Source organism: Oncorhynchus clarkii, chromosome 5 (assembly GCF_045791955.1).
Source record: "Oncorhynchus clarkii lewisi isolate Uvic-CL-2024 chromosome 5, UVic_Ocla_1.0, whole genome shotgun sequence".
NCBI classification, from domain to species: domain Eukaryota; kingdom Metazoa; phylum Chordata; class Actinopteri; order Salmoniformes; family Salmonidae; genus Oncorhynchus; species Oncorhynchus clarkii.
In genome coordinates this window covers 88,796,976-88,812,683 of record NC_092151.1, presented here as the reverse complement: position 1 = coordinate 88,812,683, position 15,708 = coordinate 88,796,976, and the positions used below count along the sequence as shown (strand labels likewise).

Sequence of the window (15,708 nt, the reverse complement as noted above, 5' to 3'; positions counted from 1 at the left end):
AAGTTTTCCTCTAGGACTTTGCCTGTGCTTAGTTCTATTCCATTTATTTTTATCCTAAAAAAAACTAACTTATTCCTTGCTGATGACAAGCATACCTATAACATGATGCAGCCTCCACCTTGCTTAAAAAAAATGAAGAGTGGTACTCAGTAATGTGTTGTATTTGGATTTGCCCCAAACATAACGCTTTGTTTTCAGGACAAACAGGATGCTTACACCATCCAAAGTGTAATTAATAACTGCACCATGCTCAAAGTGATATTAAATGTCTATTATATATAGATGTTTTTTTTATGTAATTAGATCCATCTACCAATAGTTGCCCTTCTTTGCGAACCACTGGATAACCTGATCTAATCTGTGCTTAAAATTCACTGCTTGAACATACAGATAATTGTATGTGTGTGGTGAAGAGATGGGGTGGTCATTTAAAAATCATGTTAACCATTTTATTACTGCACACAGAGTCAATGCAACTTATGTGCCTTGTTAAGCACACGTTTACTCCTGAAGTTTAGGCTTGCCATAACAAAAGGGTTGAATGCCTCCCGAATGGTGAAACTACAGACCCGGGTTCGATCCCAGGCTGTGTCGCCTGTGGCTCAGTGCACGCTGACACGGTCACCAGGTGTATGGTGTTACCTCCGACACATTGGTGCGGCTGGCTTCCAGCGTAAGCGAGCAGTGCGTCAAGAAGCAGAGTGGCTTGGCAGGGTCGTGTTTCGGAGGACGCTTGGCTCTCGACATTCGCCTCTCCCGAGTCCGTACGGGAGTTGCAGCGATGGGACAAGACTAGAGGTCGACCGATTAATCGGAATGGCTGATTAATTAGGGCCGATTTCAAGTTTTCATAACAAATCGATTTTTTTTAACCTTTATTTAACTAGGCAAGTCAGTTAAGAACACATTCTTATTTTCAATGACGGCCTAGGAATGGTGGGTTAACTGCCTTGTTCAGGGGCAGAACGACAGATTTTTACCTTGTCAGCTCGGGGATTCGATCTTGCAACCTTCCGGTTAATAGTCCAACGCTCTAACCACCTGCCTTACATTGCACTCTACGAGGAGCCAGCGTGGCAGGCTGACTACCTGTTACGCGAGTGCAGCAAGAAGCCAAGGTAAGATGCTAGCTAGCTAGCATTAAACGTATCTTATAAAAAACAATCAATCTTAACATAATCACTAGTTAACTACACATGGTTGATGATATTACTAGTTTACCTAGCATGTCCTGCGTTGCATATAATCGATGCGGTGCCTGTTAATTTATCATCGAATCACAGCCTACTTCACCAAACGGGTGATGATTTAACAAGTGCATTCGTGAAAAAAGCACTGTCGTTGCACCGATTTGTACCTAACCATAAACATCAATGCCTTTCTTAAAATCAATACACAAGTATATTTTTTTAAACCTGCATATTTATTTAAAATAAATTAATGTTAGCAGGCAATATTAACTGGGGAAATTGTGTCGCTTCTCTTGCGTTCCGTGCAGTCAGGGTATATACAGCAGTTTGGGCCGCCTGGCTCTGTGTGAAGACCCATTTCTTCCAGACAAAGACCATAATTATTTTGCCAGAATTGTACTTAATTATGATATAACATTGAAGGTTGTACAATGTATATTATATACCATATTAATGACCCAAGGCTCGTATTTCTGTGTGTTATGTTATAACTAAGTCTATGATTTGATAGAGCAGTCTGACTGAGCGGAGGTAGGCAGCAGCAGGCTCGTAAGCATTCATTCAAACAGCACTTTTGTGTGTTTGCCAGCAGCTCTTCGCTGTGCTTCAAGCATTGAGCAGTTAATGACTTCAAGCCTATCAACTCCCGAGATTAGGCTGGTGTAACCGATGTGAAATAGCTAGCTAGTTAGCGGGGTGCGCGCTAATTGCGTTTCAATCGGTGATGTCACTCGCTCTAAGACCTTGAAGTAGTTGTTCCCCTTGCTCTGCAAGGGCCGCGGCTTTTGTGGAGCGATGGGTAATGATGCTTCGAGGGTGGCTGTTGTCGATGTGTTCCTGGTTCGAGCCCAGGTAGGGGCGAGGAGAGAGGCGGAAGCTATACTGTTACACTGGCAATACTAAAGTGCCTATAAGAATATCCAATAGTCAAAGGTATATGAAATAAAAAGAAATAGTCCTATAATTCCTATTTCTCCTAGAGAAATAGTCCTATAATAACTACAACCTGAAACATCTTACCTGGGAATATTGAAGACTCATGTTAAAAGGAACCACCAGCTTTCATATGTTCTCGTGTTCTGAGCAAGGAACTTAAACGTTGGCTTTTTTACATGGCACATATTGCACTTTTACTTTCTTCTCCAACACTTTTTTTTGCATTATTTAAACCAAATTGAACATGTGTCATTATTTACTTGAGGCTAAATTGATTTTATTGGTGTATTATATTAAGTTAAAATAAGTGTTCATTCAGTATTGTTGTAATTGTCATTATTACAAATAAATAAATATATATATATTTTTTAAAGTCTGATTAATCGGTATCAGCTTTTTTTGGTCCTCCAATAATCAGTATCGGTATCAGCGTTGAAAAATCATAATCGGTCGACCTCTAGACAAGACTGTTACTACCAATTGGAAATCACGAAATTGGGGAGAAAAGGTAAAAAATCTAATCCTTGATTCACACATGAATTGTCTGAGAAATTACAATAAATAAATGGAGCTTGGGCTAAGGATAGACTGAATGATACTACGTCTGATTGGCAGTCCTTCAGACATTTGGGAAATAAATGTCTATCTCTGGTTAGAAAAGTGAAATTAACATATTTATTTTAATTGTGTATCAGAGAGGGGTGGTAAATCCAGCCAACTTCTGGAAAGTGGTCAAATCTTTGAAACAAAAATCCACCCCCTCGTTGCCCCAGCAGGTTTTGAAAGCCTCTGGTCCCATACGAGACAATTCGGGAAATGTGTAGTACTTTTAGTAACAATTTTACTTCCTCTGGCCACTTGTTTGAAAGGATAGTCTATGGAAATATATCTCATTCCACTAGAGGGAGTCCTTTAGTCACCTCAGAACAGACTGTACGGAATGCTGCTCTAATAGACTCACATACTACATTTCTATTTGAACCATTTGATGTCTATGATGTATTAAGTGCCTTGCTAACGATCGATTTAAAGAAATCCACAGGGGCTGATTCATGTGACTACAGCTCACTGCCCCACGCATTGCTGCACCTTTTAACCTGGAGTTATCTGTAAGATTTGTAAAGTGGCATATGTCCTCCCCCATACATAAAGGCGGAGATCCTTCTGACTTAGCCCAATCTCCAAGTTATCTTGCCTAGGTCAGGTATTAGAATTGCTGGTAAACTCCCAGTTAAGATCCAAGTTATCTTGCCTAGGTCAGGTATTAGAATCCCTGGTAAACTCCCAGTTAAGATCCAAGTTATCTTGCCTAGGTCAGGTATTAGAATCCCTGGTAAACTTCCAGTTAAGATCCAAGTTATCTTGCCTAGGTCAGGTATTAGAATCCCTGGTAAACTTCCAGTTAAGATCCAAGTTATCTTGCCTAGGTCAGGTATTAGAATCCCTGGTAAACTCCCAGTTAAGATCCAAGTTATCTTGCCTAGGTCAGGTATTAGAATCCCTGGTAAACTCCCAGTTAAGATATTTTTAAACTTCTCACTCTATTCTAAATATGCACCAGTCTGGTTTCAGACCTGGACATAGCGTTGTTTCAGCCACTATGCTTGTTTTAGATGACGGATGATGGTGTTAAATTGCCTAGATCATGAAAAACATTGTGCTGCCTAAAGTATAGACCTTTCCCAGGCATTCGACACCGTTTACCATTCCCTACTCATTCCAAATCTGTCTGAAATAAGCCTGGAACAGGAGACTTGCGTTAAGAACTATGACAGACAGAACACAATGTGTGCTTTTTGAAGGTTTATTTTGGGGAGAAAAATATTGCCTCTCAAAGAACAGCAGGAAGCAGATTGTCAACTTTCATGCCAGTTCGTGACTATGGTGACACCATGCAGCAGCCACTACTCTTAAAACCTTGGATGCCGTTTACAATAACGCCCTTGGCTTTATTACAGGTGACTGTTTTAATACTCCTCACTGCTTCCTGTATCAGAAGGTCGGCTGGACATCACTAAAGTCCAGTACAACACTTCATTACTCCTTTGTTTACAAAGCTCTTCTCCACAAGCTTCCAACATACCTCACTTCCCTGTTGAAATAGAAAAAACATAAGATACCAAACCCCGTTCGCAGGTTTGGTTACCTCTTGAGGTCCCGCTTGTCCCCACAAAGTTTGTTAAATACGCCTTTAGTTTGAATGGAATTCCTTACAAAACAAATTACACCTGATGGTTCTGATAGGGCAGTTGTTAAATGAGTTCACTGAAGTGTGAAATAACTTGTTGTAATAACCTGATGTAATGTATTTACAACAGTCTGATAGTTGTTAATCTTGCTGTTGCTGTTGTCATGACGTTGGCCTGGGGGTACGTTTATGACAGTCATAAATACCTCTTCCCCCCTTTTTCCTCTCTCTACCCTACTGATGTTACATTTGCAAACAAAACCCTTGGTTAACATAGAGATTCTGGGAACATCAGAAGGTGGGGGGAAATGAACTATATTCTGGTATTTCGACCAATTGTACATATGCGGTGGTACGTAATGAATATGATGTCAATTCGGTTGTCATCTGAGACATTCTCATCAATGATAAGATGACAAACTCTACAGTGGAAAGTCTACACATCAGAGTTATCCGATTCACATGGAATTGTTGTTCAATTTAAATGTTTGAATATTAAATTATTCGTGATGGGATGAAATGTGATTTTAGCTTCTAAAATGTGAGATTTGGTTTTTCATAAGGTAGGGCTCTGCTCAATCAGTGGCCCGCCCCTGTGAAGGGACATGGGCTATAAAACTTTTCAAACATGCCCTCCTCTCCCTTCCTATATAAGTCTTGACGACAATATAACCTCCTGTTCCAAGGATGTGAGGACGACAGTCCGATGTCAGAATGGTTCGGATAATAACTACAGAATGAAGCCAACATCAGCGTGAGCTTTGGTATGGAATGGTATGAACTCTTAACTCTTAACTCTTATTCTCTACAGAAGTGATACCTCCTAGCTGTTGAGTTAGCAACAGCAGATGCAAACGCAGGTTAGGAAGGAACAGACAGAGTATCCTATCCACCACACAACGACGTTACTACAACGTATCCAATTGACCACCAGAGACATTCTTCAAAGGACTCGGTTTGGCAACACGGCCTTCCATCTACCACCAACCTACTGAAGCACAGCTCAGAGTAAATATTTATTGCGGTAATTTAGAATGCATAAGATACTGTATTTACGATAGCACAGCTTCGCCCTTTGTTCCTCAGTCTTCCCGCTCTTTCACTCAAACCCAGCCCTTCTCTTTTGTGTAACAAGCTGTCATATCTGTTCCGCCCGCTAGGGACGTTTTCCTTTATGGCATAATTTGTAATCAAGTTATGATTTAATTATGTGTATGTGTAATTCTGTGTGATTAGTTAGGTATTTAGAAAATAAATAATTAAACCCAACTTTGAATTGCTGATTCAACTTGTTAGCCAGGGTTCGTGCAGATAACCAAGAATTTACAACTTTCAGATGAGACTGAATTAAGATGACGATTAATATTGACTGCTATTGATGTAAAATATTACTAGGTCTTTAAGAGTTTATTCGGAAGATAACAGCTCTATAAATATTATTTTGTGGTTCCCCGACTCTCTAGTTAATTACATTTACATGATTAGCTCAATCGGGTAATATTAATTACGGAGAAATTATTTTATAGAATAGCATGTCATATCACTTAATCCGGCATAGACAAAGACACAACACTGTATTGATGTTATGTTTGTCCTCAGGGCACCATTGTAAATAAGACACTGACCTCAATTGGTCTCCCCTCAATAAATAAAAGTTAATAAAATAATTATAAAACACAGTGATAGATCTACTCCCGCCCAACAGACCAGATCTCAATAATGAAGCACAAAAGCTCTTTGTCTTGAGGAAACTCTGTCCCTGTCTTTCCCTGTCTTTGTTGCTCCTGTCTGTCTCTGTCTTTGTCTTGAGGAAACTCTTTTCCTGTCATTCCCTGTCTTTGTTGCTCCTGTCTCTGTCTTTGTCTCTGTCTATTTCTGTATTTCTGGTAAGCAGGCACACAACAGAGACAGAGCGAGAGAGAGAGAGAGAGAGGGGGAGCGAGAGGGGGAGAGAGAGAGAGAGAGAGAGAGAGAGAGAGAGAGAGAGAGAGAGAGAAAAGGAACAACATTGTCAACATTCTTTCATATTTGTTCCCAGTGTTGGATGCGTCAAAATAAATATTGCATCATTAAAATTCCAAATAGTGTGGAGAATTTAACAGCTTCATTAATTTACACAGCTGCAATCCACTCCACAGTACAACTGTCCATATCCCCTCCACAGTGACAAATATGTTTAAATACTAGATATAAAAATATAGAAAAGGAAAAAACACTTAATGAATTGAAATCAAATATAGTGGGGCAGATTCAGAATCAGACTATGATGGAGATGTAATATGATGTGAGTGTGACTTACCTCGAGCAGGCTGAGATGAACTCCTACCAGGTATGGCATGGGGGCACTATGGACGGAATCGTTTGAAAGAAGGATTTGAGTCAGGACTAAAATTATTCAAGATAATGACTACTTGAAATAATTATTGTAATTGGGACAAATATGGTCAAATAAAGATCAGATAAACATAGGCAACAAGTAAAATAAACATGTTTTTAGTTATTACAGTGATGTTACTGTGTCTTCAGCAAAACAATCCTCTACTTCAGATAATTGCCTACAAATAACGCTATTTACTTATCCTTTTCCAACTGAGACCATTACAACTGTAACGAGACATACAGTATATACTGTTATTCATAAATCAAGCCTCAGAGCTGTCCTTGTAACCCAATCAGCTAGCGGCAGAGAGGACCAGGAGGACATGCCTGCACCGTCTAACATCATTAACGCCTCACAAACTTCCCCGAAACGACCACCGCCAGCTCTCAACCAGGAAAACCGGATTACTCTGACTGGGGAACGTCACTAGTCTCGAGGCTTGGCAGGGCAGGGCAGCGAGTGTGTGTGGGTCCGATTGTGTTCTGTGGCCGCTGCCTCAATCAGGTTAGCTGATTTAATATGTTCTGTTCTTTCTCTGTAACAGCTGGTCTGCTATAGGTCTGTCACAATACTGTAACCGCTATCCCTTGCAGACACACAGACACACGATGCTGGAGTCATGGTATAAGACATGGTTAACTCTGTTTGAGACGGTGTATTTGACGGAGGGTACACCCATTATTATTATTATATCGAAACATGATCAGTATTGAAGGGATACGTCGGTATCTTAGCAACGTGGCTTTTTATCAACTTCCCCAGTGTCAGATCAACTCCTGGTTACCAGTTTTATGTCTCTGCATCCAGTATAAAGGAAGTTAAAGGTAGTTTCACGAGCCAACGCTAACTAGTGTGACTGGAAGTCTATGGGTATATCTACTAGTGGGCTGGGAATCACATTTAGATGACAGTGAACAACAGCTTTTACACGATGCACAAACATTACAGTAAACTTATATGAATAAAATATTCTACTATATACTATATTCCACTATGATAATGAATATAAATACAGTATGTTATGTCAGTGGCTGTGTCAAATTATGGCACTGACTCTCAGAAATCCATAGGTTATGTTCTGGATCGATCCACCTAATTTAGGACAAGTTGTGTGTAAATATTTGTCTTCAGTCAACGTCAAGTCAGACTAGTTAGATTAGTGTTGGATTCAGTCAACGTCAAGTCAGACTAGTTAGATTAGTGTTGGATTCAGTCAACGTCCAGTCAGACTAGTTAGATGAGTGTTGGATTCAGTCAACGTCAAGTCAGACTAGTTAGATTAGTGTTGGATTCAGTCAACGTCAAGTCAGACTAGTTAGATTAGTGTTGGATTCAGTCAACGTCCAGTCAGACTAGTTAGATTAGTGTTGGATTCAGTCAACGTCCAGTCAGACTAGTTAGATTAGTGTTGGATTCAGTCAACGTCCAGTCAGACTAGTTAGATGAGTGTTGGATTCAGTCAACGTCCAGTCAGACTAGTTAGATTAGTGTTGGATTCAGTCAACGTCCAGTCAGACTAGTTAGATGAGTGTTGGATTCAGTCAACGTCCAGTCAGACTAGTTAGATTAGTGTTGGATTCAGTCAACGTCCAGTCAGACTAGTTAGATGAGTGTTGGATTCAGTCAACGTCCAGTCAGACTAGTTAGATTAGTGTTGGATTCAGTCAACGTCCAGTCAGACTAGTTAGATGAGTGTTGGATTCAGTCAACGTCCAGTCAGACTAGTTAGATGAGTGTTGGATTCAGTCAACGTCAAGTCAGACTAGTTAGATTAGTGTTGGATTCAGTCAACGTCCAGTCAGACTAGTTAGATTAGTGTTGGATTCAGTCAACGTCCAGTCAGACTAGTTAGATTAGTGTTGGATTCAGTCAACGTCCAGTCAGACCAGTTAGATGAGTGTTGGATTCAGTCAACGTCCAGTCAGACTAGTTAGATGAGTGTTGGATTCAGTCAACGTCAAGTCAGACTAGTTAGATGAGTGTTGGATTCAGTCAACGTCCAGTCAGACTAGTTAGATTAGTGTTGGACTCAGTCAACGTCCAGTCAGACTAGTTAGATGAGTGTTGGATTCAGTCAACGTCCAGTCAGACTAGTTAGATGAGTGTTGGATTCAGTCAACGTCCAGTCAGACTAGTTAGATTAGTGTTGGATTCAGTCAACGTCCAGTCAGACTAGTTAGATTAGTGTTGGATTCAGTCAACGTCCAGTCAGACTAGTTAGATTAGTGTTGGATTCAGTCAACGTCCAGTCATACTAGTTAGATGAGTGTTGGATTCAGTCAACGTCCAGTCAGACTAGTTAGATTAGTGTTGGATTCAGTCAACGTCCAGTCAGACTAGTTAGATTAGTGTTGGATTCAGTCAACGTCCAGTCAGACTAGTTAGATGAGTGTTGGATTCAGTCAACGTCAAGTCAGACTAGTTAGATTAGTGTTGGATTCAGTCAACGTCCAGTCAGACTAGTTAGATGAGTGTTGGATTCAGTCAACGTCCAGTCAGACTAGTTAGATGAGTGTTGGATTCAGTCAACGTCCAGTCAGACTAGTTAGATGAGTGTTGGATTCAGTCAACGTCCAGTCAGACTAGTTAGATTAGTGTTGGATTCAGTCAACGTCAAGTCAGACTAGTTAGATTAGTGTTGGATTCAGTCAACGTCCAGTCAGACTAGTTAGATTAGTGTTGGATTCAGTCAACGTCCAGTCAGACTAGTTAGATTAGTGTTGGATTCAGTCAACGTCCAGTCAGACTAGTTAGATTAGTGTCGGATTCAGTCAACGTCCAGTCAGACTAGTTAGATGAGTGTTGGATTCAGTCAACGTCAAGTCAGACTAGTTAGATTAGTGTTGGATTCAGTCAACGTCCAGTCAGACTAGTTAGATGAGTGTTGGATTCAGTCAACGTCCAGTCAGACTAGTTAGATGAGTGTTGGATTCAGTCAACGTCCAGTCAGACTAGTTAGATTAGTGTTGGATTCAGTCAACGTCCAGTCAGACTAGTTAGATTAGTGTTGGATTCAGTCAACGTCCAGTCATACTAGTTAGATGAGTGTTGGATTCAGTCAACGTCCAGTCAGACTAGTTAGATTAGTGTTGGATTCAGTCAACGTCCAGTCAGACTAGTTAGATTAGTGTTGGATTCAGTCAACGTCCAGTCAGACTAGTTAGATGAGTGTTGGATTCAGTCAACGTCCAGTCAGACTAGTTAGATGAGTGTTGGATTCAGTCAACGTCCAGTCAGACTAGTTAGATTAGTGTTGGATTCAGTCAACGTCCAGTCAGACTAGTTAGATGAGTGTTGGATTCAGTCAACGTCCAGTCAGACTAGTTAGATTAGTGTTGGATTCAGTCAACGTCCAGTCAGACTAGTTAGATTAGTGTTGGATTCAGTCAACGTCCAGTCAGACTAGTTAGATTAGTGTTGGATTCAGTCAACGTCCAGTCATACTAGTTAGATGAGTGTTGGATTCAGTCAACGTCCAGTCAGACTAGTTAGATTAGTGTTGGATTCAGTCAACGTCCAGTCAGACTAGTTAGATTAGTGTTGGATTCAGTCAACGTCCAGTCAGACTAGTTAGATGAGTGTTGGATTCAGTCAACGTCAAGTCAGACTAGTTAGATTAGTGTTGGATTCAGTCAACGTCCAGTCAGACTAGTTAGATGAGTGTTGGATTCAGTCAACGTCCAGTCAGACTAGTTAGATGAGTGTTGGATTCAGTCAACGTCCAGTCAGACTAGTTAGATGAGTGTTGGATTCAGTCAACGTCCAGTCAGACTAGTTAGATTAGTGTTGGATTCAGTCAACGTCAAGTCAGACTAGTTAGATTAGTGTTGGATTCAGTCAACGTCCAGTCAGACTAGTTAGATTAGTGTTGGATTCAGTCAACGTCCAGTCAGACTAGTTAGATTAGTGTTGGATTCAGTCAACGTCCAGTCAGACTAGTTAGATTAGTGTCGGATTCAGTCAACGTCCAGTCAGACTAGTTAGATGAGTGTTGGATTCAGTCAACGTCAAGTCAGACTAGTTAGATTAGTGTTGGATTCAGTCAACGTCCAGTCAGACTAGTTAGATGAGTGTTGGATTCAGTCAACGTCCAGTCAGACTAGTTAGATGAGTGTTGGATTCAGTCAACGTCCAGTCAGACTAGTTAGATTAGTGTTGGATTCAGTCAACGTCCAGTCAGACTAGTTAGATTAGTGTTGGATTCAGTCAACGTCCAGTCATACTAGTTAGATGAGTGTTGGATTCAGTCAACGTCCAGTCAGACTAGTTAGATTAGTGTTGGATTCAGTCAACGTCCAGTCAGACTAGTTAGATTAGTGTTGGATTCAGTCAACGTCCAGTCAGACTAGTTAGATGAGTGTTGGATTCAGTCAACGTCAAGTCAGACTAGTTAGATTAGTGTTGGATTCAGTCAACGTCCAGTCAGACTAGTTAGATGAGTGTTGGATTCAGTCAACGTCCAGTCAGACTAGTTAGATGAGTGTTGGATTCAGTCAACGTCCAGTCAGACTAGTTAGATGAGTGTTGGATTCAGTCAACGTCCAGTCAGACTAGTTAGATTAGTGTTGGATTCAGTCAACGTCAAGTCAGACTAGTTAGATTAGTGTTGGATTCAGTCAACGTCCAGTCAGACTAGTTAGATTAGTGTTGGATTCAGTCAACGTCCAGTCAGACTAGTTAGATTAGTGTTGGATTCAGTCAACGTCCAGTCAGACTAGTTAGATTAGTGTCGGATTCAGTCAACGTCCAGTCAGACTAGTTAGATGAGTGTCGGATTCAGTCAACGTCAAGTCAGACTAGTTAGATTAGTGTTGGATTCAGTCAACGTCCAGTCAGACTAGTTAGATGAGTGTTGGATTCAGTCAACGTCCAGTCAGACTAGTTAGATGAGTGTTGGATTCAGTCAACGTCCAGTCAGACTAGTTAGATGAGTGTTGGATTCAGTCAACGTCCAGTCAGACTAGTTAGATTAGTGTTGGATTCAGTCAACGTCAAGTCAGACTAGTTAGATTAGTGTTGGATTCAGTCAACGTCCAGTCAGACTAGTTAGATTAGTGTTGGATTCAGTCAACGTCCAGTCAGACTAGTTAGATTAGTGTTGGATTCAGTCAACGTCCAGTCAGACTAGTTAGATTAGTGTTGGATTCAGTCAACGTCCAGTCAGACTAGTTAGATGAGTGTTGGATTCAGTCAACGTCCAGTCAGACTAGTTAGATGAGTGTTGGATTCAGTCAACGTCAAGTCAGACTAGTTAGATGAGTGTTGGATTCAGTCAACGTCAAGTCAGACTAGTTAGATGAGTGTTGTATTCAGTCAACGTCCAGTCAGACTAGTTAGATTAGTGTTGGATTCAGTCAACGTCCAGTCAGACTAGTTAGATGAGTGTTGGATTCAGTCAACGTCCAGTCAGACTAGTTAGATGAGTGTTGGATTCAGTCAACGTCCAGTCAGACTAGTTAGATGAGTGTTGGATTCAGTCAACGTCCAGTCAGACTAGTTAGATGAGTGTTGGATTCAGTCAACGTCCAGTCAGACTAGTTAGATGAGTGTTGGATTCAGTCAACGTCCAGTCAGACTAGTTAGATTAGTGTTGGATTCAGTCAACGTCAAGTCAGACTAGTTAGATTAGTGTTGGATTCAGTCAACGTCAAGTCAGACTAGTTAGATTAGTGTTGGATTCAGTCAACGTCCAGTCAGACTAGTTAGATTAGTGTTGGATTCAGTCAACGTCCAGTCAGACTAGTTAGATGAGTGTTGGATTCAGTCAACGTCCAGTCAGACTAGTTAGATGAGTGTTGGATTCAGTCAATGTCCAGTCAGACTAGTTAGATGAGTGTTGGATTCAGTCAACGTCAAGTCAGACTAGTTAGATTAGTGTTGGATTCAGTCAACGTCCAGTCAGACTAGTTAGATGAGTGTTGGATTCAGTCAACGTCCAGTCAGACTAGTTAGATTAGTGTTGGATTCAGTCAACGTCCAGTCAGACTAGTTAGATTAGTGTTGGATTCAGTCAACGTCCAGTCAGACTAGTTAGATTAGTGTTGGATTCAGTCAACGTCCAGTCATACTAGTTAGATGAGTGTTGGATTCAGTCAACGTCCAGTCAGACTAGTTAGATTAGTGTTGGATTCAGTCAACGTCCAGTCAGACTAGTTAGATTAGTGTTGGATTCAGTCAACGTCCAGTCAGACTAGTTAGATGAGTGTTGGATTCAGTCAACGTCAAGTCAGACTAGTTAGATTAGTGTTGGATTCAGTCAACGTCCAGTCAGACTAGTTAGATGAGTGTTGGATTCAGTCAACGTCCAGTCAGACTAGTTAGATGAGTGTTGGATTCAGTCAACGTCCAGTCAGACTAGTTAGATGAGTGTTGGATTCAGTCAACGTCCAGTCAGACTAGTTAGATTAGTGTTGGATTCAGTCAACGTCAAGTCAGACTAGTTAGATTAGTGTTGGATTCAGTCAACGTCCAGTCAGACTAGTTAGATTAGTGTTGGATTCAGTCAACGTCCAGTCAGACTAGTTAGATTAGTGTTGGATTCAGTCAACGTCCAGTCAGACTAGTTAGATTAGTGTCGGATTCAGTCAACGTCCAGTCAGACTAGTTAGATGAGTGTTGGATTCAGTCAACGTCAAGTCAGACTAGTTAGATTAGTGTTGGATTCAGTCAACGTCCAGTCAGACTAGTTAGATGAGTGTTGGATTCAGTCAACGTCCAGTCAGACTAGTTAGATGAGTGTTGGATTCAGTCAACGTCCAGTCAGACTAGTTAGATTAGTGTTGGATTCAGTCAACGTCCAGTCAGACTAGTTAGATTAGTGTTGGATTCAGTCAACGTCCAGTCATACTAGTTAGATGAGTGTTGGATTCAGTCAACGTCCAGTCAGACTAGTTAGATTAGTGTTGGATTCAGTCAACGTCCAGTCAGACTAGTTAGATTAGTGTTGGATTCAGTCAACGTCCAGTCAGACTAGTTAGATGAGTGTTGGATTCAGTCAACGTCAAGTCAGACTAGTTAGATTAGTGTTGGATTCAGTCAACGTCCAGTCAGACTAGTTAGATGAGTGTTGGATTCAGTCAACGTCCAGTCAGACTAGTTAGATGAGTGTTGGATTCAGTCAACGTCCAGTCAGACTAGTTAGATGAGTGTTGGATTCAGTCAACGTCCAGTCAGACTAGTTAGATTAGTGTTGGATTCAGTCAACGTCAAGTCAGACTAGTTAGATTAGTGTTGGATTCAGTCAACGTCCAGTCAGACTAGTTAGATTAGTGTTGGATTCAGTCAACGTCCAGTCAGACTAGTTAGATTAGTGTTGGATTCAGTCAACGTCCAGTCAGACTAGTTAGATTAGTGTCGGATTCAGTCAACGTCCAGTCAGACTAGTTAGATGAGTGTCGGATTCAGTCAACGTCAAGTCAGACTAGTTAGATTAGTGTTGGATTCAGTCAACGTCCAGTCAGACTAGTTAGATGAGTGTTGGATTCAGTCAACGTCCAGTCAGACTAGTTAGATGAGTGTTGGATTCAGTCAACGTCCAGTCAGACTAGTTAGATTACTGTTGGATTCAGTCAACGTCCAGTCAGACTAGTTAGATTAGTGTTGGATTCAGTCAACGTCCAGTCAGACTAGTTAGATTAGTGTTGGATTCAGTCAACGTCCAGTCAGACTAGTTAGATTAGTGTTGGATTCAGTCAACGTCCAGTCAGACTAGTTAGATGAGTGTTGGATTCAGTCAACGTCCAGTCAGACTAGTTAGATGAGTGTTGGATTCAGTCAACGTCAAGTCAGACTAGTTAGATGAGTGTTGGATTCAGTCAACGTCAAGTCAGACTAGTTAGATGAGTGTTGTATTCAGTCAACGTCCAGTCAGACTAGTTAGATTAGTGTTGGATTCAGTCAACGTCCAGTCAGACTAGTTAGATGAGTGTTGGATTCAGTCAACGTCCAGTCAGACTAGTTAGATGAGTGTTGGATTCAGTCAACGTCCAGTCAGACTAGTTAGATGAGTGTTGGATTCAGTCAACGTCCAGTCAGACTAGTTAGATGAGTGTTGGATTCAGTCAACGTCCAGTCAGACTAGTTAGATGAGTGTTGGATTCAGTCAACGTCCAGTCAGACTAGTTAGATTAGTGTTGGATTCAGTCAACGTCAAGTCAGACTAGTTAGATTAGTGTTGGATTCAGTCAACGTCAAGTCAGACTAGTTAGATTAGTGTTGGATTCAGTCAACGTCCAGTCAGACTAGTTAGATTAGTGTTGGATTCAGTCAACGTCCAGTCAGACTAGTTAGATGAGTGTTGGATTCAGTCAACGTCCAGTCAGACTAGTTAGATGAGTGTTGGATTCAGTCAATGTCCAGTCAGACTAGTTAGATGAGTGTTGGATTCAGTCAACGTCAAGTCAGACTAGTTAGATGAGTGTTGGATTCAGTCAACGTCAAGTCAGACTAGTTAGATTAGTGTTGTATTCAGTCAACGTCCAGTCAGACTAGTTAGATTAGTGTTGGATTCAGTCAACGTCCAGTCAGACTAGTTAGATGAGTGTTGGATTCAGTCAACGTCCAGTCAGACTAGTTAGATGAGTGTTGGATTCAGTCAACGTCAAGTCAGACTAGTTAGATGAGTGTTGGATTCAGTCAACGTCCAGTCAGACTAGTTAGATTAGTGTTAGATTCAGTCAACGTCCAGTCAGACTAGTTAGATGAGTGTTGGATTCAGTCAACGTCCAGTCAGACTAGTTAGATTAGTGTTTGATTCAGTCAACGTCCAGTCAGACTAGTTAGATGAGTGTTGGATTCAGTCAACGTCCAGTCAGACTAGTTAGATGAGTGTTGGATTCAGTCAACGTCCAGTCAGACTAGTTAGATTAGTGTTGGATTCAGTCAACGTCCAGTCAGACTAGTTAGATGAGTGTTGGATTCAGTCAACGTCCAGTCAGACTAGTTAGATTAGTGTTGGATTCAGTCAACGTCCAGTCAGACTAGTTAGATTAGTGTTGGATTCAGTCAACGTCCAG

General features: G+C 41.1%; 1 protein-coding gene across 1 annotated transcript in view; it reads right to left on the bottom strand.

Moving 5' to 3' along the window:
• The window catches only part of LOC139409532 (DENN domain-containing protein 1B-like), a 258,068-nt gene that overhangs the window by 108,240 nt on the left and 134,120 nt on the right, over positions 1-15,708 (bottom strand). The window contains exon 12 of the mRNA XM_071154810.1: positions 6,614-6,659. Within this exon, the coding sequence (XP_071010911.1) occupies positions 6,614-6,659 (46 nt within the window). The remainder of the gene's footprint in view (positions 1-6,613; positions 6,660-15,708) is intronic.